The sequence below is a fragment of the Schistosoma mansoni genome, chromosome 2 (genome assembly GCF_000237925.1).
Source record: "Schistosoma mansoni strain Puerto Rico chromosome 2, complete genome".
Lineage (NCBI taxonomy): Eukaryota > Metazoa > Platyhelminthes > Trematoda > Strigeidida > Schistosomatidae > Schistosoma > Schistosoma mansoni.
In genome coordinates, this window is record NC_031496.1 from 32619247 (window position 1) to 32644369 (window position 25123).

At 37.1% G+C, this 25123-nt stretch overlaps 2 protein-coding genes across 2 annotated transcripts; both read right to left on the reverse strand.

Moving 5' to 3' along the window:
- Positions 1-11227: 11227 nt before the first annotated feature.
- On the reverse strand, positions 11228-22105 carry Smp_181000 (OUT-1 peptidase (C88 family); the record flags this gene model as incomplete). Its single annotated transcript, XM_018796407.1, has 4 exons — positions 21831-22105; positions 20191-20553; positions 15651-15878; positions 11228-11404 (listed from the first exon to the last, which is right to left on the reverse strand). Exons 1-4 carry the CDS (start codon positions 22056-22058, stop codon positions 11228-11230), a joined length of 996 nt encoding a protein of 331 aa, XP_018650623.1. The 5' UTR covers positions 22059-22105.
- Positions 22106-22155: 50 nt separating this feature from the next.
- On the reverse strand, positions 22156-23366 carry Smp_180990 (putative dachshund homolog; the record flags this gene model as incomplete). The annotated part of the gene is made up of 1 exon (XM_018796408.1): positions 22156-23366. One exon carries the CDS (start codon positions 23364-23366, stop codon positions 22176-22178), a length of 1191 nt encoding a protein of 396 aa, XP_018650624.1. The 3' UTR covers positions 22156-22175.
- Positions 23367-25123: the final 1757 nt, after the last annotated feature.

Sequence of the window (25123 nt, forward strand, 5' to 3'; positions counted from 1 at the left end):
CCTATTACTCGTCATGGAGCATAGGCCACCGACTAGCATTCTCCAACCCACTCTGTGTTTGGGCCTTCTTTTCTAGTTCTATCCATATTCATAATACATAGGTAAAATGTTTATAGTTCTTCTTCCTCTTTTTTTTCCATAACAACATATATATTTATTCATCACTGATATTAACCTCTCCCTTTCTCACATACACTCTATACTCCTTTTAACCTATTTCCAATATTAATTTCATCCAATTTCATTGAACGATAGTAAAACTACAGCTGGAAATAGGTGTTACCGATAAGATTGTTTCTTTTCTATTTTTTTTTCTTTTCCCAAACTACAAACAAGTGAGATGATGAATATAACGACAGAGAGAAAGAGAGAGATATTCTCTTTTTGTTGTTATCCTTGTTATTAGTTCTATACTGTTCTGCTCTATTTTGTTTAAATTAGCTTCTTTTTTTGGTTTAATTTGTTTTCTTGTTTCAATAAGATTTCATTCGACTCTTTTGTTACGATGATCCAATGTCAGATCACGTTGATGGATTGATTGTCTGACTGACTTGACAAACTTAGTTCTTCACTTCACTTGACTTCGCTTGACTTTTGTTGTTCTCTTGTGGATATGTCACATAATACATAGGTAAAATGTTTATAGTTCTTCTTCTTCTTTTTCATAGCAACATATATTTATTCATCACTGATATTAACCTCTCTCTCTCTTACACACTCTACACACTCTACTCTACTGTTTCTAATAAAACTACAGTTGGAAATAGTTGTCAGCGATAAAATGGTTTCTTACAAGTGACATAATGAATATAGAGATAGAGACAGAGAAAGAGAGAGAGAGAGGGATCTGCATTCTGTTGTTATCCTTGTTATTACTTCTATACTGTCCTGCTCTGTTTTGTTTAAATCAGCTTTTCTATTTTAGCTTAATTTATTTTCTTGTCTCAATATTTTAATGAATATAATAAATATAACTGATATTAATGGTGACAGTATGATGAATTTGGAAGAAGATGATGAAGGTGAAGAAGAAGAAGATCATGGAGGAACAAGAAGAAGGAGAGACCAAGTCATGGTAACAGCGATTGTCATATGGTTATTGAAATCAATCATATCCAAACTTGTTCATTCATATTTAATAATTAATAAAATGATTTACTTTTAAAAAACAAACAGATAGATAGATAAACAGACAGATAGATAGACAGATAGATAAACAGATAGACAGACAGATAGACAAACAGACAGATAGACATACAAACCTATATATTTATACACAATACATCAACATTTATATTTTCTAAATCTTATATTTATGCCTAAATGTACTACAATGATTGATTATGTGAATGATATTAGACAATTTTTGTAGTTGAGTATATGTACTATCTCTCTCTCTTTCGTTCTCTGTATTCAACTATTTTCTATGGTAACAAAATGAAATCAAATGGATGTTTGTTCTAATGGACTTTTGATTAACATTCTTCTTGTTAATTCGTATTGTTAAGTGCTTCGGTTAAGGGCTTCGACTCGAGACTGGTACGTCCTGGGTTCGAATCTCGCGAGAACGGGTTCGTGCATGCGCACTGCTGAGGAGTCCTATAATAGGACGAAACGGCCGTCTAGTGTTTCCAGGTTTTCCATGGTGGTCTAGCTTCAATTGACTCACGCTTTCAACTATAATAAATACTAAATCTCCACAAAACCCCTTCTATAATTCGTATTCTGTTCTGTTTCTATGTTTGGTAAAAACCAAAAAAAGAACAAAAAAAAATTGACAAGGATCCTAAGAAAAGAGTTCTATTTGTTAGATAGGCTATTTATCATTGATACAAAGTTCTATAGGTTAGATTGATCAAAAGTTGATCTCACATGAGATATCAGTGAAAGCTAGAAATTACTGGACAATTGTTTTGTATTTGTATGTAACTCCGTCAAGTATAGGAAAAGATTTTAATAGTTGAGATCATATATCAATTGAAGCTAGATCATCATAGAAAAAACCTGGAAGCACTGAACAGCCGTTTTATGCTAGTATACGACACCAAAGTAGTGGGCATTCACGATCGCACATGGTCGGTTCTAACTCGAAACCCTCGGTCTCGCATGTGAACTTTTAACTTTTAGACCACTGAGCTGGCATGCAACATTGTTAATGTTTAACTTCAACTAATCCAAGAAATTGAGTGACACATCTATCAGTGGTCTAGAGGTTAAGCGTTTGTGCGCAAAACTGGTACAGCTTTCAAATCTCGTGAGGGCGGGATCAAGGAGGAGAACTTCTGAGGAGTCCCACAATAGGACAAAACAGCTGTCCAATTCTTCCAGGTTTTCAATGGTGATCTAGATTAGATCGACTCATGAATTCAATTATTAAAATTAATACAATCTCCCTAAATCTTCTTTCTGTTAAGAATTAATTCCCTCAAGTTATAACGATTGTTTTAGGAGGTTAAAGTTAATTGAATAATGTAAACAATCACAACATTAATGAAAAGTTAACTAAACAGCATTGGAAAGTATATTGGATGGATAGACCAATTATAATTAAATAAAGAGATTACTTTGATCATGATCACTAAAAATAGAACACATTTTCTAAAACTAACAATGCTGATCCAATTAAAATTCTGTCAGATTTTCAATTTGATATTTATGTATACGTAATATCCAATGTACTTGATCTTAGTCTTAATGGTTATGCTCCTAAAAAGGTACTAACATGTCAAATGTTAGGCGCTTCAAATACTTTTCTTATTCTGTTGGACATGGTTGTAATCTGTAAAAAGTTTTCAATCATGAACGAATAATTTAAATTATCAGAAAGGGGTTTTATGGAGATTTTAGTAATTTTATGGTTGAGATCATGAGTCAATTGAAGCTAGACTATAATGAAAAACCTGGAACAATTGCATAAACGTTTCGTCTTATTGTGGGACTCCTCAGCAGTGCGCATCCAAGATCCCGAAACCTACTACAATAGGACGAAACGGCCGTGCAGTGCTTCCAGGTTTTCTATGGTTGTCTAGCTTCAATCAACTCATGATCTCAACTATAGAATAATTTAAATCTTGAATTTTTCGGATGATTTATTTAAGAACAATAAACTAATGAACCATTCAAATGAAGATTAACTTTCAGTAGGACAGAATTGATTCAAAACTTGGATAGTTATAAAGTAGTAATAAACAACTGTTTTTTTTCATATACTACTTAATTTTCATTTCAGCCTAACCAACATTATGATCATCATCATCATCAGTCTGAAAAATGAATAGGTTTTACATAATTGTCATCAGTAACGAGTCACTTCATCCTGTTAATGTCAAAGATGGTTAATTTATCATTGGAAGCACATATTTAGATCATTACAAACACTATATGCAAAGAAATCCTCAGAAACCGTGTGAGAAGCTATGTTGCCAAAAACAACAGAATAAAAATGTTTACAACTCTATCATATACATATGTGTTTGAACTAATACAGATAGGTACATTTTAGTGATGACATTAACCACATAAATCATTCGTTCGCTGACAACAACAACTTTTGATTAGAAATATCTTTCAAAATAGAAGTGGTTATCAGGACCCAGTGGCCGACTGGATAACGCGATGGCGTTTGAAACGAAAGGTACTGGGTTCGTGTCCCAGAGTGAACATCAACTCTGAGATACAGGTACATCCAGCCGATGAGTCCCGAATAGGACAAAACGTGCGTCCTGTATTCCACTACTAGCCACTATCCATCTCTGCTAACAATACAACTTATTGATTAGATCAGATCTTATAATCCGTTCATCATATAGTATACTTGCTAGATAAAGTATTGTAAAGTCTTTATATATTCGATCAAATGAATGGAGTGTCTCGATATATCCACAAGATTTAGCTAAGCTGGAATACAGGACTCACGTTTCCCTGTATTTGAGACTCGTACATACATCTCAGTGTTGAAGTATAACACACTAAGATATAAATGTCAACAAGTTCAGAATTGAGATGTTGTATCTAAATAACTAATGGATAACATATTGTCATTTGAAGAGAAACCTACTCCGTTTACGTTCTAGTATGAACAAACAAAAATGAAATATAGATACAATCAGTTGATGAGTCCGGGGTAAGACGAAACGCATACGAACATATGGAAGAAATCTCTTCAAAATGTACAAATTGCTAACGAAAGACAAATCAAGATTCAGTCTTGAGCAGCAACAAAGTGAAAAATCAAACACTTAAAAGTCAATACTGATTTTCTTTATTCAGAGGTAAATACGAATCAAAACTTTATGAGGGTTTCTACAAACATAGTAACCAACTTCAAATTTGAATATTAAACCATAAGAATGACTTTTCAAATCTGAATTCATAAAATCGAAGTGTATTTAGATTCTTAGTCTTTCTACAACGTTCTTAAGTAATTTCTATTGATAGCTACCTTTCAATTTATTTTATCGTCTATAGATCACAGTCTTGAGATGATGGAGAAGATTTGTAGCTCAGGTGGGTGATTTTGATGTGGGTTTGTTCTCTGAGCTGGATGGTTTGGTTGTGGAGCTTTCATTGTCGTGCTGATTATGTCGTTCAGAAGGATGATGAAAGCTCCACCACCAAACCATCCAGCTCAGAGAACAAACCCACACCAAAATAGATTACAGTCAGTTAACAATCAACCTGTTACTTGGCTTTGTTTTAGAGATGTTCTAATGATTACTTTATTGAGATATATATGATTACGTGAGTTGAAAGCCGTGATACTAAAGTTACTTGAAACTATTCATCTAACTTTCTGATATTCTGATGGGTGGTGTGAAACTGTAGGAATTGAGATGACATAGGTCAACTTCAATATGACATATGGATAAGCTTAAAACAACTGCAACGAATTACCGGTTAGTTTCTAGTCAATAATAAAACGGTTTTTATAAATGGATAGTTTATAGAAAATGAAACAATAATATTGTAGATTATAAATAGATCTTACACAAATGATATATCTGTTAATGTCTTCTGTAGGTTACTCATTCTGTATATCTGGAAAAAAAGGACGTATTAAATCATCTTGAGGGATTTATGCTGTCCGTATTATCGAGCCCATGAAAGGATCCGAAAAGGTTTTCAACAGTCACCATATCATGAATTGTGATCAACCAGCATTTAAAAACGTTCGATATGGAGGAGTCAGTTTAGCTGGAAACTATAAGACTCCATCTTATTATTTTCATAGTTAAAAGCATGAGTCAATTGAAGCTGGACCACCAGGGAAAAAGTGGCAGCACTGGACGGACGTTTCATCGTATTATGGGACTCTTCGATACCGACTCCACGATACCCCCTCGCCTCACGAGATTCGAACCCAGGACCTACCACTTAACCTAGCACTTAACCGATAGAAGACTGAGCTGGCATCCAACGGTGTTATTGTCTAACTTTAACCAATCCATGAAGCTGAGCAACCGTTCACCAATTGTCTTCAATGAGTTACTATCTTACAACAGACGTGGTTTGAACTCCACCGATCACTGCTTCTCACTAGAACTCCAGGAATTATCTCTCTAAGTCAGTCACTAGTGAGCATATCTTATTAGTTTGGCTATGAAATGTAGTGCTATTAAGTTTAGGTTTCCAAAAGTATTAGGAATCTGATATGTTTAACTGAATCATTTTTACTGTATACTCTTTAAAATAATTTTTTACTATCATTTTAAACAATTTGAGTAATATACAATGATATTTCTACATCTCCGTATACTCAATATTTGAATTTCACGCCAAAAATTCTAGTCTTATTCTTGACTCTGATCGGTTCATCCATGAAGTATACTTTTGTTATACGATTGATCATATGACATAGGCTTTAACCAAGGTATTAGCTTCATCGTCATTAATATAGGCGAAACCTCAGCATTTGACCAATGTGATCAATAAAACTCTGAGATCAATAACATTTACTCCCTCCCACTACCAACACCACCATCACTACCAATTTGATTTAACGCTGATTTGTTTTCCGGTTCAATTTTCTTTTGTTTTTCTAAAAGGAAATCTCTGGTACTTTTCACTTTAGTATAAATCATTAAGCAGAATAATAATAATGATAATAACAGAATGTTTGCTTATTTCATAGAAATAAAAATATTTATTATTATATACAATGAAAATAAACGAGTAGTAACGAGTAGTAGTAATGGAATCCGCCAGGGAGCATCAGTTCCCTCAAGATTACAGGTACACCTTGCTGACGAGTGCCAAGTAGCACGAAACCCGTGTCCAGGGTTTCCTGTTGACCACCTTCAACCACCATCTTACCTCAAACGAGTATTACCCCATTATTATTATATTTATTTATTTGTTTGAACACATAAATATTGGTATAAGGGGGCACTAGATATATATGCGACACACAAATCAAATGAGATTTGTGTGAGAACTGTGATATTGCCCAGGTACCCAAACTGAATCATTAAATATGTATAATTGTAATTAAAACAATCGGATCTTTGCAAATATTTCTCGTTTACCAATGGAAATCATAATTAGTTAATAGAAAATACGGATATAGTTGAAAGGTATACTTTTTAGTTAACAGATATACATAAGTTTAATAGTCGACATCATGAGTCAATTGAAGCTAGATCACCATAGGAAACCTGGAAGTACTGAATGGCCGTTTCGTCTTTTTGTGGAACTCCTCAGTAGTACGCATCCACGATCGCACCTCGCAAGATTCCAACACATGACCTATCAGTCTAGCGCGTGGGCGTCTATCTTCAATTAACTCATGATCTCAACTATTGAAAGTACTATAATATTCACAAAAAACCCCTTCTGATATTCATCAAAATACGCTCACTAGTGACTGGTTTTAAGAGGTATTTCCTGGAGTTCTAGTAAGAAGTAGTGATCAGTGGAGTTCAACCAGGTCTGTTGTGAGATAGTAACTCACGGAAGACATTGGTGGATGTGTCGCTCAATTGCTCGCCCGTCAGCTCAGTGGTCCAGAGGTTAAGCGCTCGCGAACCTGATAGGTCCCGTGTTGGAATCTCTTGAGGCGGGATGGTGGATGCGCACTGCTGAGGGGTCCCAAATTAGAACGAAATGGTCTCACAGTGCTTCTCGGTTTTCCATTGTGGTGTAGATTCAATTGACTTATGATCTCAACTATTAAAATTACTATAATATCCACAAAAACCCCTTCAGATATATATAACTTTAAGTATGTACTTATGGAGAATATAGAATTTCATTGAAACCATGAACTGATTTAACTTACACCGTCATTGGAAACCTGAATGTGCATTGCTGAGGATTCCCACACTAGTAACAAACGAAAGTCTAGTGTTTTCAGGTTTACGACTGTGATCTACCTTGGATGTGTTCATGATTTCAATAAGACATATATAATTATAAAGAAGTACTTATATTAAAAAGGAAGAAAGTAACATATCTGCCCGAATTAATTTTAGTGACTCTAATTTTTTTCATGTTTAGAAAAACTTACCCAATTACTATTAGGGAGCATAGATTGGTATGTATTCTGCAGTTTTACAAATATGATCGTAGTAGAGTAAGACTTCGCGGAACCTCTTAAAAAGCTGATGTTTTATATAAGCTACTGATAAATAATTTAAGTAGACAAAACTTAAATGAAGAATTGTTATGAAGTCTATTAATCCACTATCGTACTTCAGGTTTGTGCCCTGAATTAACTTATAATGTATATGTATAAACGCGGGTCACGTCAATCAAGATTCCATTAAAAGGTAATGTCATGATGATGTCATGGAATACACACTCTCAACCTACAGACTTTCTACTGTGAGCTTTATATTATAAACAAATGAGTCAGCACTAAGGGGTAATAATTTGATCCGTAGAAGATTCTTGGTTCTATTACTGGTGGAGACGTGAGTAAGCTCTGAAAAGAAGTTATGAAATGGGATGAAATAAATATTTTATCTAATTTCCAGACTAAATTCATATTTTCATATGAACTAACTTTCAAACTGGATTCATTCTTTAGACTTTTACCTTTATTAGGATAATTAATTTAACTTAAGGAAGAGATTGAACAAACCAGCTTCCAAATGAAGGAAAAATTAGGAAAAGACGTTGGAAGTGGATAGAATACACATCTGAAAAATCATCAAACTGCATCACGAAGCAAGCGCTAACTTGGAATCGTGTAGTGAAACGGAAACATGGATGGTCAAAGAACACATTATGCCGAGGATTGTAAGCAGACATGTAAAGAATGAATATCAACTGGAAAGGATTGTTCAGGACAGAGTTGGACGTAGAATACTCGTGGTCCGCCTATGCTCCTTCACGAGGGATAACAGGCGTAAGTAGGTAAATACTAATGGAAGATATTATTTGTTCATGTGAAAGTAGAATAAAAGCGAATGCTACGAAATTTTCTTTTCGATAAAATCATTTACTTCGTCACGTCATATGTAAACAGGGCACTCAGGCACACGTTATAAAAATGAGCTATCGGATTACCAGTAAATCTTTTCAAACCAATTTTATTAATGCAGGTGTATACTTGTCGCCGCATGTCCCAATAATTCAATGCAAAGTTACTGTCAGAATACTTTTTTGAATTCAATCAAGATATGCTAAGAATGAGTTTTCCATTTCTGAAGTGTTTGATTTAGTCTTCAAAACTAGATGATACTTATCGGTAACTGCATCAAATAGATGCTTGGTCCGATTTAAAAAGGAAGGGAATCAATTACTATTATTATTTAAACACATAAATATTGGTACAAGGAAGTACCAGATACATATGCGCCGCACAAATCTCATTTGATTTTTGTGAGGGCTGTGATACTGCCTAGTTGCCCAAACTGAAGCAGGTAGTTTCCTTAGGGGGCCACATCAGAAGCCTTTGACCTAAAGGTCTGATCCACAAGGCAGTGGAGCATCGTGAGGAGATGCAGTCCCATGGTAGTCGGTGACCAACGATTGATTCATACACCATTTGCTCCCTCAGGATACTGGAGCTCATGTGAACCATTGGTTTGGAATCAGGGTTTTCCAACTCCCCTAGGTGAACTTTCCGTTTCCACCGAACCGGTTAAAGCGCCGGACACTCGCTTTTCCTTCTCTCAATTTAGTAAACAACAGTAGTCGCGAGAAGGCAGTGAGTAGGACTTCCCTGATAGAGGCTGTATACGTGTGGCCATGTAAGAGCATTTGGAGAGGGAGAGCGAACTCTCCCCACTCTCGGCCGTACCAGGGCATTTGGGGGCAAAATACATAAAACATCTATCTTTCCTGGTATGTGATTCCCTGTTTAAGGTCAGTCTCATTTTCTGCAAAGGCATTCATCATCAATGAATTAATTTTCGATATTACAACCCTTTTTCTTAAAAAAAATTTTACGGAAACAACACATGAAGTAAACAAGTGATGGATTACCTAGTTATGGTCAACTAGATATTTGAGATCAGAATGATCAACCTCTGTACGTTACCTATTTGTATAGAATCTCAGATATTAAGAAGCATTGAACAGCTATTTTATCTTGATATGTGACTCCACGGAGGTGAGCATCCATGACCACACTAGAAGTCAAAACTTAGATTTCTAGTCTTTGAGGTGACCTTTAGATTAGCAAGCTAAACATTACCAGTATAATCTCTAGCATTTATCACAGAACACTAGCTACGATGTAGGTATATCCAACTATCCAGAAGCAAGATGAAACTAGTCAGCTATTCATTTCAAGCTCACAAGGTACATATACATAGAACACATTGGTACCATTGTAACCAATTTCAACGAGCATACTGCGCAGCAGTTCGTTCTGTTCTACTTCACGGCTGTGAAACATGGCCATTAAGAGTAGAAGATACTCGCAAGTTACTAGTATTTGACCACAGATGCCTTAGAAATATTTCTCGCATCTTCTGGAATCACCGGGTAAGTAATAGTGAGGTTAGACACAGGGTATTAGGAAATGATGGTAAATCAGTTGATGAAGTCATGAATCTTCATCGACTGAGATGGTTAGGCCACGTGTTACGTATGCCTGAACACAGATTACCACGACGTGCTATGTTGACTAGTGTTGGGGATGGTTGGAAGAAAGTTAGGGGCGGCCAAACCAAAACGTGGCATCAGTGCTTGAAGTCACTAAATTTTAGTCTGAGCCATGTTGGTAGATGCAGACTACCTGGTTGGGGTCTGCGTGACTATCGTAACCAATGGTTGGAGACTCTGTGTGACATGGCTCAGAATCGATCACAATGGCGTAGGTGTATACACTCTTTATCTTCCCTTAAACCTTGAGATTAAAATTGCTTCATAACTCTCTTCCTTCCTATACTATATCCTTATATACAACCTTTCTTTATATACTACCACCACTAAATTAATTACTTCTATGAATCCGGTGTTCATTTTGTTGTGCTAACAAGGTATGACAACTTGGACTGATACATAAATGTGCCTGGTCATACGTTGTAGCTGACTGACTGATATTATGTATTATGATCATTAGATCAGTAGCAATGAAATGAAAATAATCCAAAGTATATTGAAAACAAAAATTTGAATTTTATTCCATTCATTCAGTAAACAAAGAAAAAAAAAGCAATAAATGAATTAACAAATCAAAACAAAAAGATTATTCAGATGTATACAACATAGCCAACAACAAAAAAGAGTCTAAAGGAGAAAAACGTATATGTGTGCACGTGAGTATACATATGAACATTCACATCCTTGATTGTATTGTCACAGTATTCGAGTACAGTAACTGACAAAGATGAATGGACAAATGAAATTATACATTTCTACAAAGCAGTAACTTAATTTTCTACAATTTTGTACAGTGAAAAATAAACATTAACAAGGCTTATAACAATATTTTAAATGAGGTATGGCATCTTGAATCGATGTGCTTGGTACTACATTGGTAGTTGATTGATATAACAATAATTAATAATAATTCATAAAGAGAAAACTAAATTGAATACATTGAGCAATATAAATAAGTATACTTAAACTAGTGAAAAAGGAAAATACACCACCCCCTTCCCCCCCCAAACATAAACAAGTTTACATTCAAGTGGTAATCGTTTTAAATTACCTATCAAGTATCATGAATATAAAGAAGAAGAAGAAGAAGAAGAAGAAGAAGAACAAAAGCAATCGTCTAGATATGTAGCAATGATTAGTTGGAATATATATATACCCGGTCAAATCGATATGTTTAATGTGTAATTTCTCTAAATTGTGTATGACCTGTTAATTGAGCATGTTTTTGTGCAGCTTCTTGACCTACCAATGGTGCATCACATTGTCGACAAAGTAATGTAAATGATGAAAGATCAGTAAATGCCCATTCAGCACGAGCTTTTGATGCTAATTGTTGAGCTTCAAAAAGAATCTGTATACAAAATAACAATAGGAGAAAAAATGTTAGTTCATCATTGCTTTATTGATTTTTAGTAGAATAGAAAAGATAAACTATCAAAATAATGGATACAATTTGTGTTAAAGAGTGTTGTCAATTAGCGTCAAATGGGAGGAGGTTTTCTTCACTGTTATAGAGTAGAATTTCCTTGATTTGATCAAGCAATGGATAGAATGTCAATTGAGAGATGATATGCAGTAATACGATTTGTGGACAAGTGTGATAGCTGTTCATACGATTGGACTACCGATGTAAGCCACTTCAGCAAACAACTTAAGATTAAAGGCAAAAGATGTAGCACACAGTAGAATAGATTTTTGTCCTCACACTGTGACACGTTTGTATAAAAATCACCGAACATGGAAATAAATATGATTAAAAGATATTTAACAAGTAGATGGTAGGAGGATATGACAACAATAAGGCATTTATTCACTATCCAATGGAATTAATAGCTAACTATCAAGTATAATTCTGTTGAGGATGTTGGGTCCTCAGAACTCACTTGGAAAAGGTCCTAATTTCGTAATTTTATTCCGAAAATTTAAATTTTATGTTTTCGCACCCAGAGACGCTTAGTTGATCTACATCTTACATTTCCCATTCGGGAATCCTTGACTGCCATTGCTTGACGGATTCTTTTAGTATGCTATTTTGTGGCTCTCCCAAGGGCGTTTCTATCAATCTATAAATAAGCTTGATTTATGTGCACAGTAACCTCGTATTCCCTGGGTGATTGTAGAATACATTTTCTATGCCTCATCAAGACTTCTTGATCCAGTTAGCAGGGCTGGGGACAACGGATCAGAATAGCCTATCGTGTTGTAGTGAACAGAACACTGGTTGGGGACAATCGAATGTATTTAGGCAAACATTACAGACTATCTCAGTAAATTCTGATTACCAAACAATGAACAGTCAATTTGCAAATTAACAACCAATTGTTTCAATCTTCACTGTTTCTTGTCTTATTTCATTGCTCATGCATTTTCCAAGCGATTGCGCTTCATTTCAGTTCTTTCGTCATCGTTTTCTGCCAAAATACATTCTATGTCTGACCCACACCATATACTACTTATATAGATATAAGTAGACAACACCACAGTGTCATTGTATCATTGACCTACGTTCTGTTTACCGAGTAAGGTGAACTCCCAATAGCATCAAGCATATCAAATTCATGTTTTCACTTATCGATTACCTTCTTTTCAGCTATCTAACATTAACAAAAACTTTAACGACATATTGCGTCACATATGGCTAGTGGTCAACATTGTAACCAGATCGGTATGTTGTTAAGTGATGGTTTAGTGCTGGGGAAAACATCTAATGTATAATCACTGACTTGAAACCTGATTGTACTATCATCTTTATTCCGCTTTAGGCAACGGTGAGTAGTGTCACCAATCGACATTCCTAAACGTTATGAATTGAAGCCAACTACAGATACCTGTACTCCACAGAGTCATATGATAATGGAGTAGCTTGGCGGGTGGAAACGTGTAAGACTTATTTTAACTATTTGAGAAGATAACATTTTAAAAACTTATAAATGAATTAATCATTCCTATGTAACTTCAACATTACCCATTTATTAGTTCTACTATACAGAAGTAATGCTGCAGAGACTATTGTGATAGAATATTAGCAATTGACGAGCTCATATATCTGCTGCCTTTACAAGTCATGCTTCAGTCTCATAAAATAGTACAAGACAAATTGCTATGTAATATACTTGATTTCTAACAAGCAAACGGAGATATCTACTATGTCATAAACAATGGAATTTAACATAATCCAAATGGATATTTTGAATCAACACCGAGAGTATGTCAGCTCACAGATAAAACAATTCTGACAAGATTACTAAGAGAAAGGAAATGAAAGGAAAGTAAGTAAGTACACTGATCAGAGTTATTAGGTGTAGGAAGGTTTTGAATATGACCAACTTGGTCTCGTGTACAGTTAAGGGTATGAGGGCTAGTATCACTTCCCGGCTGCCCACACCGTCGAAGGATATTTCTTGAAGGACCTGAAAAAGAAGTTGGATTAGTGTTGGTCTTAACGACCTGAGAGCGTGACCGCAGTGCCCAAGGGACATCTGCTTGAGGCCGGTCACGCACGGCCTTTTTGTGGGGGATTTTTGACGTGTTAGCTCCGTTCTTCAAAGGACCTTACCGCCGGAGACGGAAATCCGTGGGATAAGGCGAGGTGTGCATTTTTAGGGTCGACCTTTTCTAACCCCACCCCTCCTTGTAGGAAGGCAGCATCACTGCCATGCTGGTTGTCTGAAAGAAACACCTTACTGCTTTCACACTTCTGTACAGTCAGCAGTACGACTTCGCCTTCGGACCTTGGGATTGCTGCTTTTAGTCTCACCGCTCTTCAACCGACCTGTCTGGCATGGTAGGACCTTGAGGAACGATTGTTACAGCCAGCATAGCTCGATTGGATCATCACGATAGGCAAGCCCGACCACCACGTAGCAGCAACGGTCGGGAAACTGGGAACTGGACGTAATTCCATCTGACTGGTCCCAATCACTGATTGTGCCAGTCTATAAGAAAGGACAAAAGTCCTCCTGTGACAATCACAGACGGATCAGTTTGACTAACATAGTGTCTAAAATATTAGCTTCAATAATACTAGGTCGCCTAACCAAAGCTCGTGAAGAGCAGACTAGAGAAAACCAAGCTGGTTTTCGACCTGGACGTGGTTGCATAGACCAGATATTCACCCTACGTCAGGTTCTAGAACATAGATACAAATTCAGACGTCCCACAATAGTAGTATTTCTTGACCTTAAGGCGGCATTTGACTCCGTTGATCGTGAGGTTCTATGGCAATGTTTGTCACTGAAAGGAGTACCAAAGAAGTACATTAACCTCATAAAGACTCTCTAATCGAACACAACTGGTCGAGTTAGAGCCTATGGCGAACTGTCATCAGAACTGATTACCACAAGTGGCGTTCGTCAGGGCTGTCCACTCTCCCCATTCTTGTTTAACTTTGTCATTGACATACTTTTAGAAATAGCACTTTCATCAGCTAAACCTCCAGGAGTTGAACTTTTACCAGGAGGCTCACTTGTTGAATTAGAATACGCCGACGACATAGTTTTACTCGGTGAAGACGCTGACAACATGCACAGTCTTCTGACCACTATAAGCAACAATGCAGGCATGTTCGGGATGCGATTCTCTCCCTCGAAGTGCAAAATGTTACTTCAGGTTCGGGTTGCAGCGACACCTGAACTAATGATAGGGAGTGAAGTAGTTGAGAGTGTGTACCACTTCACTTATCTTGGGAGTTTCATCAGTCCTTGTGGTCTGGTGTTTGACGAAATCTCAGCACGGATACAGAAGGCACGTCTAGCTTTCGCCAACTTGCGTCATTTATGGCGTAGGCGAGATATCCGTCTAGCAACCAAAGGACGGGTTTACTGTGCAGCAGTTCGCTCCGTCCTACTTTATGGCAGTGAAACATGGCCAATAAGAGTAGAGGATATTCGTAGGCTACTAGTGTTCGATCATAGGTGTCTTCGAAGCATTGCTCGTATATCCTGGGACCACCGGGTAAGTAATGCAGTTGTTAGGAAACGAGTACTAGGTAGGGATGGCAAATCGATTGATGAAGTAGTGAAACTTCATCAGTTGAGATGGCTGGGACATGTGTTACGTATGCCCGACCACCGAATGCCCCGACGTGCAATGTTTCATGGTGTAGGAGTAGGTTGGAAGAAAGCTAGGGGTGGCCAGACCAAAACGTGGCACAAATCCATGAAGTCACTGACAAGTGGACTGGGCCATGTTGGTAGGTGTAGACTACCTGGTTGGGATTCGCGAGATGATAGCAACCGATGGTTAGAGACCTTGAATGACATGGCTCAAAATCGTTTGCAATGGCGAAGGTGCATCCACTCTTTGTGTTCTACCAAATTCTAATCTTCTGAATTCCTCATGTCTTTATCTTTTTCTCTTTCCAAATTTATTTCACTGTACTATACTCCTTCAATAATTTCTTCAAACCCTAATCTTTTGGATTTCTGATTATACTCCTACTACATCTACCACTATGGGATTTGAATCGACAACTGCATCTCTGTGCTAATGTGGTATGGCAACTCGAACTGATGTACGTACGTACGAAGTTCTACGTTGTGACTGACTGACTGACTGACTGAAGTACACTGATCAGAATAAAATGCACAGACACTTACTGAGTCATTATTTGACGAAAATACAGTCACTAGACAATCACGATTTGGACATTCTTGTGCTAATGGATCATAATGTATACCATCATAAATCAATAAAATTCGTTTAGGGTAATTTTGATCTTCACCAAAACGATCAATTCGACATGATTCAATATCTACAATACATATTTCAATTCTATATAATTGTGATAAAATGGATACTTCAATACCTCCACCCCATTTATCTGACTGAAATGATAAGAAAAAAATAGCAAGAGAAGAGAATATTACGGTGATTACTATGAGGTAAATGAATTGTATTATTTAAAGATGAAAATGCAATATATGTTTACAATTCTGAGACTCAGTGGTGATTCCCAACCGTTGCTGCTACGTGGTGGTCGGGCTTGCCTATCGTGATGATCCAATCGAGCTATGCTGGCTGGAACAATCGTTCCTCAAGGTCCTACCATGCCAGACAGGTCGGTTGAAGAGCGGTGAGACTAAAAGCAGCAATCCCAAGGTCCGAAGGCGAAGTCGTACTGCTGACTGTACAGAAGTGTGAAAGCAGTAAGGTGTTTCCTTCAGACAACCAGCATGGCAGTGATGCTGCCTTCCTACAAGGAGGGGTGGGGTTAGAAAAGGTCGACCCTAAAAATGCACACCTCGCCTTATCCCACGGATTTCCGTCTCCGGCGGTAAGGTCCTTTGAAGAACGGAGCTAACACGTCAAAAATCCCCCACAAAAAGGCCGTGCGTGACCGGCCTCAAGCAGATGTCCCTTGGGCACTGCGGTCACGCTCTCAGGTCGTTAAGACCAACACTAATCCAACTTCTTTTTCAGGTCCTTCAAGAAATATCCTTCGACGGTGTGGGCAGCCGGGAAGTGATACTAGCCCTCATACCCTTAACTGTACACGAGACCAAGTTGGTCATATTCAAATCCTTCCTACACTTAATAACTCTCTTATCTCCATGACTAACTCTTCTGACGTCCTTTTATTTGCCAGACCAAAACGTGGCACAAATCCATGAAGTCACTGACAAGTGTACTGAGCCATGTTGGTAGGTGTAGACTACCTGGTTGGGATTCGCGAGATGATAGCAAGCGATGGTTAGAGACCTTAAATGACATGGCTCAAAATCGTTTGCAACGGTGAAGTTGCATCCACTCTTTGTGTTCTGCCAAATCCTAATCTCCTGAATTCTTCATGTCCCTTTCTTTTTTCAAATTTATTTCACTGGGTTATACTGCTTGAATAACATCTTCAAACCCTAATCTGTCGGATTACCGCTTATACTCTTACTACTTCTACCACTATGGTATTTGGATCGACAATTGCATCTCTGTGCTAATGTGGTATGGCAAATCGAACTGATGAACGTACGTACAAAGTTCAACAATGTGACTGACTGACTCAGTGGTGATCTAAAGAGAGCATGGTGATTGAAAGATTTCAATGGTTTTTGGGTATGATTTTTGTAGAGTCTAAAATTAAGAGATAGTGATTGATATCGATCCATGACAAATACCATTTCCACATTGAGTTAATTGACATAATCTATTCAAATATCATATATCAGTACCTGCTTCAATTTGGGCACCTGGGCAGTATCATAGCCCTCACACAAATCAAATGAGATTTGTGCAGTGCATATATATCTGGTGCTCCCTTGTACCAATATTAATGTTTTTAAATAATAACAATACATTCATTGGTATGGGAAAGTTAAGAGTTCACGCGCGAGATCAAGGTCCTGGGTTTAAGTCCTGCGTGAGGGATCGTGAATGCGCACTTTTGAAGACAAAACGGCCGTCCAGTGCTTCTAGGTTTTCGGTGGTATTTTAGCTTAGATCGACTCGTGAATCATTTACTTGTTCTATGTACTGGAATTTTTTTTTCACGATTACAATAAGGTATATACCTGTGTGTAATCTCTTAACAATATTTATTATAGATGAATTTATAAATTTAGTAGTGGAAGGAGAATATTTGTTTATTTGTATATTTAAACACAAATATTGATAAAATGAAGCACCAGATATATATGGGCCAAACAAATCTCATTTGATTTGTGTGAGGGTTGTGATACTGCTCACGTGCCCAAACCGAAGCAAATGGTTTTCTCAGGGGGTCACACCCCCAGCCTTTGACCTAAAGGTCTGATCCACAAGACAGTGGAGCATCGTGAGGAGATACAGTAACATGGTAGCCGGTGATCAACGATTGATTCATACGCCATTTATTCCATCAGGATACTGGAGCCCATATGCACGATTGGTTCGGAATCAGGGTTTTCCAACTCCCCTAGGTGGACTATCCGTGTCCATTAACTCAGTTAAAGCGCTGGATATTCGCTTTTCGTGCTCTCAATTTCGCAAACAAGACTTCGCCTCGAGAAGGCAGTGAGTAGGACTTCCCTGGCAGAGGCTATATACTCGCGTGTTCATGTGAGAGCATTTCGAGAGGGAGAGCGGACTCTCCCCACTGTCGACCGTACGAGGACATTCGGGGACACAGTCATGGCACGCACGAAGCAGGCTGCTCGCAAGAGTACAGGTGATAAGGCACCCAGGAAGCAGTTAGCCATTAAAGCGGCGAGAAAAAGTGCCCCAGCTACTAGTGGTGTTAAAAAACCACATCGATATCGTTCTGGAACAGTAGCCCTACGTGAGATTCGTTGTTACCAAAAATCGACCGAGTTGTTCATCTGTAAACTACCTTTCCAGCGTTTGGTACAGGAGATTGCGCAGGACTTTAAGACCGCCCTATGTTTACAAAGTTCGGCAGTTTCTGTTCTTCAGAAGGCAAGTGAAGCCTATCTTATCGGCCTTTTCGAGGACACTAACTTGTGTGCCAAACGTGTATAGAAAACTTCATAATCATTAGTACTTTGAATTAAAAGTACACACAAATTAAACACTCAACAATTCATAATAGATATTATCCAGTACGCTTTGTTTATTATTATTTTTGTAGTCAGTCAGAAAATATTTACATCCTACCGCTATCAGATAGAGTCAAAGAACAGTTGAACAGAGGTGTAAACAAAACTAACAATTAGACTATAATACAGTGATGCCATATTATTTATTAAGGTATACCGTACAAAAAGAACAGAGAGCCAGTTATTTGAGTATGGATTAACTGACTTAAGGTTACTTAAAATATAACAACAAATAGAAATGTCACCTTAAGTTATTACTAAGCTCATTATTAAACAAAAATCGATCGAGTTACTATATAAGGAATACAAAGTTTTTAGGTGAATGGTGATCTTAAGAAAGGATGGTAAAGATGCTACTAGTACTGTGTGTAGCTAACATGTTGATTGAAACGTGACGTAAGTGGAGCGATGTCATATGATAGTACTTACAAAACATAGGAACAACTATCACATGATCAATTAAGATATAGTTCACAAGAAGAAACATGGCAACTACTTTTTGAAATGTATATATATATGAAGTGATCAACACTTTGATACTGTTTTTTACGTCTATTCTCACTACTATGATCAGAAAGGGTTTTGTGGAGATTTAGTCTTTTCATAGTTGAAAGCGTGATTCAATTGAACTTAGACCACTGGCGCGAGAGTGGTAGGTCCTGGGTTCGAATCTCGCGAGGCGAGGTCGTGGATGCGCATTGCTGGGGAGTCCCACAATAGGACGAAACGGCCGTCCAGTGCTTCCAGGTTTTGCTCGGTGGTCTAGCTTCAATTGACTCACGCTTTCAACTATTCCCACTACGCCTAAAAATACACCTTGAAAGACCACAGTATTGATTGCACAGTGTTTTCGTCATACAGCTAAGAAACCTTCTTGAAGTTAGTGATGAATGAACGTTTGAAAGTTGGGGAGACTAGAAGCTGGGCAGTACTACAGCCTTCATACAAATGAAATGAGATTTGTGTGGCGCATATATTTCTGGTGTTTCCTTGTGCCAATATTTCTGTGTTTAAATAAATAAATAAATACAAAAATAAAATCAGGCACGTAGGTTCAAGTTGCTACACTGCATTCACACAGCTAGATGAAATTATAGCGGCAAATCCCACAATACCAGAAGTAATAATAGTATTAGTTGTGATAGAAAGAGACTAGGTATGAAAAGTATAAGATTTTTGGGACTCAAGAGCTAAAATAAAATAAAAGATAAATGCACCTGTACCACTGCAAACAATATCGAGCCAGGTCATTCAAAGTCTCTAATCATTAGTTACGATAATGGTACGAACTCAACCAAGTAGTCCGCACCTACCTACATGGTTCATTTCGATTGTCCATGACTTTGTAAACTCATGTTACGTTTGGGTCACCCTAGCTTTCTTCTATCGTACTCTTATACCAGCCAACATCTCACGAGGCGGTGAGGGAGCTAGTGATACTACCTAGCTCTCTCCATACTAAGTTCGGTGGGATATGTCTGGAGCTTGTAGCCTACTAGTTCGAAACCAAATGGTTTAGTCAGTGTGCTGTCACTCCACAACTTCTTGTATGAAAGACAAAAAAAGTGAACAAGCAAAGCATTCGCAAAAACAAACATCACCATTTGCTTACTTGTCTAATTTGATTTGAATATTGTTCATTTGACATCCCAAGGAATGCTTCAGAATACTTGATTGGATCACTTAACACAATACCAGAAATTAATTCTCTTAAATTACTGACTTCAGCAATATTTGTTATAACTTTTGTACCAATTTTTAAATGATTATCTTCATTATTCATACAGAAAAGAACACTTGTAAATAGACAAGAATTATCAGATGGTGCACATAATCGAACAATATGTGATTCAGATTGTTTATTAGAGATTATTTCATGCTTATGAGATTGAAGTTTTACATTTTGTGAATTGACGTTCGCTGGTTTTTCTTCTGTTACATCAACAGTAAGCATGTCACCCGAACGAATAGGGATCTAAGTATTCAAATATTATATTTTTAAAATAAGATTTTTATTATTAGACTAGATTACAGTACACTAAGTGTATTGAAAATTTCGCAAAGATGTATACATTACAGTAATATAAACGTGTATTTGGGGGGTTATAAGAACTGCAAACAGTCAAAAAGCAATGATTGATAATCAATAGTTTAAACTATGAAAGTCATATCGAATAGGGAAGCAAGTAACTTTGAAATCACTCAGTCAGCTACAACGTAGGATCAGGCAAACATATGCATCGGTCCAAGTTGCCATTACCTCGTTAGCACAACAAGATGAACACCGGATTCATAGAAATAGTTAATTTAGTGGTAGTAGTATATAAAAGATAGTTTGTATATAAGGATATAGTATACGAGGGAGGACAGATATGAAGCAATTTTAATCTTAAGGTTTAAGGAAAGATAGAGTGCTGACTAGTATTGGCGATGGTTGGAAGATAGTTAGGGGCGGCCAAACCAAATGCTGGCATCAGAGCTTGAAGTCACTAACTTGTAGTCTGAGCCATGTTGGCGGATGCAGACTACCTGGTTGGGGTCTGCGTGACTAACGTAACCAATGGTTGGAGACTCTGTGTGACATGGCTCAGAATCGATCACAATGGCGTAGGTGTATACACTCTATCTTTCCTTAAACCTTAAGATTAAAATTGCTTCATATCTGTCCTCCCTCGTATACCATATCCTTATATACAACCTTTCTTTATATACTACCACCACTAAGTTAACTATTTCTATGAATCCGGTGTTCATCTTATTGTGCTAACGAGGTATGGCAACTTGGACCGATGCATATGTTTGCCTGGTCCTACGTTGCAGCTGACTGACTGGTGGAAGCAATTAGAAAATGTCGATTTTAAAAATAAAACACATAACTTCTCTCCAAAAATTATCGGTGAAGAAGATAAGACCTATAAAGTGCAAATATAATGCATCAAAGACTGTCTATAAAAAGGTTGTATGTGGCTTGCATCAAGTAGTTGTCTCTAGATCTTTAGTCACACCTCAAGGCTACCCGTAACCCAGTCTGCTTTTCAGGAATAATTATTCTCCCAAGACATAGGCAATAAGGGAGTGATAAATGCCCTTTGAAACTAACAGAATTCAAACCAAACTCGTCCTGTGTATTCGAAACATCGATCGTGTATAGACCTGCCAGTAAGGAGAGTCATTTGCACGTTAGGTGAAAAGTTATAGATCATAAAAGAATATAGTATAGACGAATTTTTTTTGAAAGGTTATACGACTAACCTCCCAAAGATGCTTACTAAGACTTGAAATGCTACAATCCAACTTTTTTGGAGGATAACCATAATAAAGTGATATACGAGATTGTGTAACACCTATAAGTGAAGTAATTGTTTGCAATAGTTCATCAATAGTTGAATCAGAAGTTAAATCATTCAAAGTATACTGTCCAGTACGAAATCGACAACGTAATTTTAACAAATCTTTGGAATTTAATGGACATGCTTGCATTTGCACAACAATGAAGTAGTTATATAATTATCTACCTAAAAATAAATGAGAAATGAATGAACAATGGCGAATAAAAGGTGTAGCATAAAAGAAAAGAACTAAGCAAATGCTTCTTATTTACAAATCTTTATTTACAACATCTTTTTCAAGGTATTTTGCAACTAATTCAATAACATCAGGTTTCATGAATGCATCTACAATCTGTTCGAAGTTAGGAGTATTAACAACATCGGATGTGGCATCTTCTTCTGAAATAGTAAATAAACTATTTAGCTTTTCTGAAGTTAAAGGTGTCCAATTGATAATATTAGAAAATCTAGCTTGTTTTTGAGGTTCTTCTACATTCTCCTCTTCTTTGGAAGATGATTCATTTGGATTTTGATGAAAAAGTATATGCAGATAATCCAATAGTTTTTTAAACCAAAACTTATTTTCATATGTTGCTTGTTCAGATGGATGTAATAAAACTTTATGATCACTAACATCATAATTAGATAATAAAGAGAAGCCGACTAATTGTGTGAGACATTCTCTAAGGCGTACTTTATTATCAAGTGAAGGTTGGTCAATCCATAAATTTACTGAACAAGTAAAATCATATTCAGATGATGATTCAACAAAATGCCACCAATTTCTTGGGACAAAAAGAAGATCGCCTGGATAAAGTGTTATAGGATAAGGGGTTGTTTTTAGTATGAGAGGATGTTTTTTGCAGTTGGGTAATGTGAAATTAACTTTGCTAAAAACAGTAGATTCTTCTAAAGGCAATCGAGTTTCATACATATATGGGCTATCCGAAGGTGGGAATAATATCCAGCGTTTGGATCCTTTGATTTGTACAACCAGATTAACTCCGTAAGTATCTCGATGACAAATAGTATGAGCTTTAGACGATCCGAGCCAAAATGTTGGACTGATATTACTTTTTAGGAACGGGAACAATTCTTGAAATGATAAATCTTCGACTAAACCTTGAAAATCAGGTGATTGATTCATATATATGTAATCGGCATAAGCACACCAAGATTCTTTAGGGTACTTAGAAAAAGGATTACTCATACTGTCTACTCTGTTAATCCACTCGTTAAATTCTGCTAATGTTGCATTAACAGACGAACAAGATGTCTCCCACTGTACTTCGATACTTTCCCTTTTAGCCAGACGAAATTTCAAGTTACTTTTTATTTTCCCTGACAGATAATGCAGATCCCACTTTTGGCAGGCTTTCCAAGAACAAGCACCACTTTTAGCAACATATGGATGTTGAGGATTCGGAAATTGTGAGAGTAGGATTTCAGCAGTATCCATCTAAATTAGAAGTTTAAAATAAGCACGTAAACAACTACGTCGTAACACTAATATTACTAAAGTCTGCTTTACTGAAACTCAGGAAACATGAAGTAAAAAGTTTAATATAACGTCATGTTTCACGTAACCGAAATCAACTGTATGATTTTGCTATTTTTTTGGGAAGTGTTGAAAAATGTTAACCTGCACTGAGAAGAAGCAGATGGTTACAAACTATTATTAGATTGGAGGTAATTAGCAGGAATTCCTAAATTTGAACTTTGTGCTGGTTGTTACTCATTAGCAAGACATATTTGGATTCTTGAGGGTAACGATACTACTCTTATAGTTCGAAATGACCACCACATGTCATGAAGAAACCTGAGCTATTCGGGTCCTGTAGGACAGAGAAATTTACACTGAATTATCACTGATCAATTACATGCTGTTTGTACGTATTTGCATTGGAATGAAACGGCCCAGCGAGTCATAATAAAAGTATGATTACGAATAAATATGCATTGACCTGAACTGTTACATCATATTAACAAAGAGAGATGAAATTGGCAAGGTAAATAACAAAGAATTTGAAATAATATTAGTATTACTGATACCAAAACTTAACATTGAGAACATGGTTTGAACAGAAAGAGCGAAATAAAGAAGTTGAAATCTGAAGCGTCTGAAAATAGTGGAGAGGACTGCAGCTTACATAATCTAGGAGATAATTGGATTATCTGAATGGTTGAGAAAGTCAAACTTTTTCATATTACCCTCAGTCAGTCACAATGTAGAACTTCGTACGTATGTTCATCAGTTCGAGTTGCCATACCACATTAGCACAGAGATGCAGTTGTCGATCCAAATACCATAGTGGTAGAAGTAGTAAGAGTATAAGCAGTAACCCGACAGATTAGGGTTTGAAGATATTATTCAAGCAGTATAACCCAGTGAAATAAATTTGAAAAGAGAAAATAGAAAGGGACATGAATAATTCAGATTAGAATTTGGCAGAACGCAAATAGTGGATGCAACTTCACTGTTGCATACGTTTTTGAGCCATGCCATTCCTAACGTCCATATTTCACTGCCATAAAGTAGGACGGAACGAACTGCCGCTCAGTAAACTCGTCCTTTGGTCGCCTACGCCATAAATGGCACAAGTTGGCGAAAGCTAGACGAGCCTTCTGTATCTGTACTGAGATTTTGTTACACACTAGACCACAAGGGCTGATGAGACTCCCAGGTACTAGTACCTGGATAAGACTGAAGGGTAGTCAACGTTAAGTATGAACCGCGAGATCTGATTTCGAATTCGAAAAGCTTACTTAAGTAAGCTGGGAGGTCACGCCATTCCTATCCAGGTAGAGTAAGCCCCAAATCATCGACACAGACCACCGACGTTGACGACCTACGAAGTATATACTTCATCATGTAGTGCAAAATAGGTGTTTTTCAGAGCATAGGGTTTAGTTCCTAGTCCTAACTGGGAGAATTCTTGGATTTTCATATGAGAACCCGCATACTCAAGACTACTACACATTCGTGATCCCAACAAAAAGGAAAACTAACTGCCAAATAAATGATGCATTACCGTCCTTCACAGAAGTATGGGGAAACCAATCAGAGCCAAGTTAGTTGCCCGTAGATTGAGCGCGCGAGAATTAACGTGAATTGTACAATTTCCAATAACTTTGTGATATACTGTCTTTTTAGCTTTGGCGCCTCGTATTTAGAAACCTCTTCCAGACCTTTGTTATTGCTTAGCTTAACCTGAT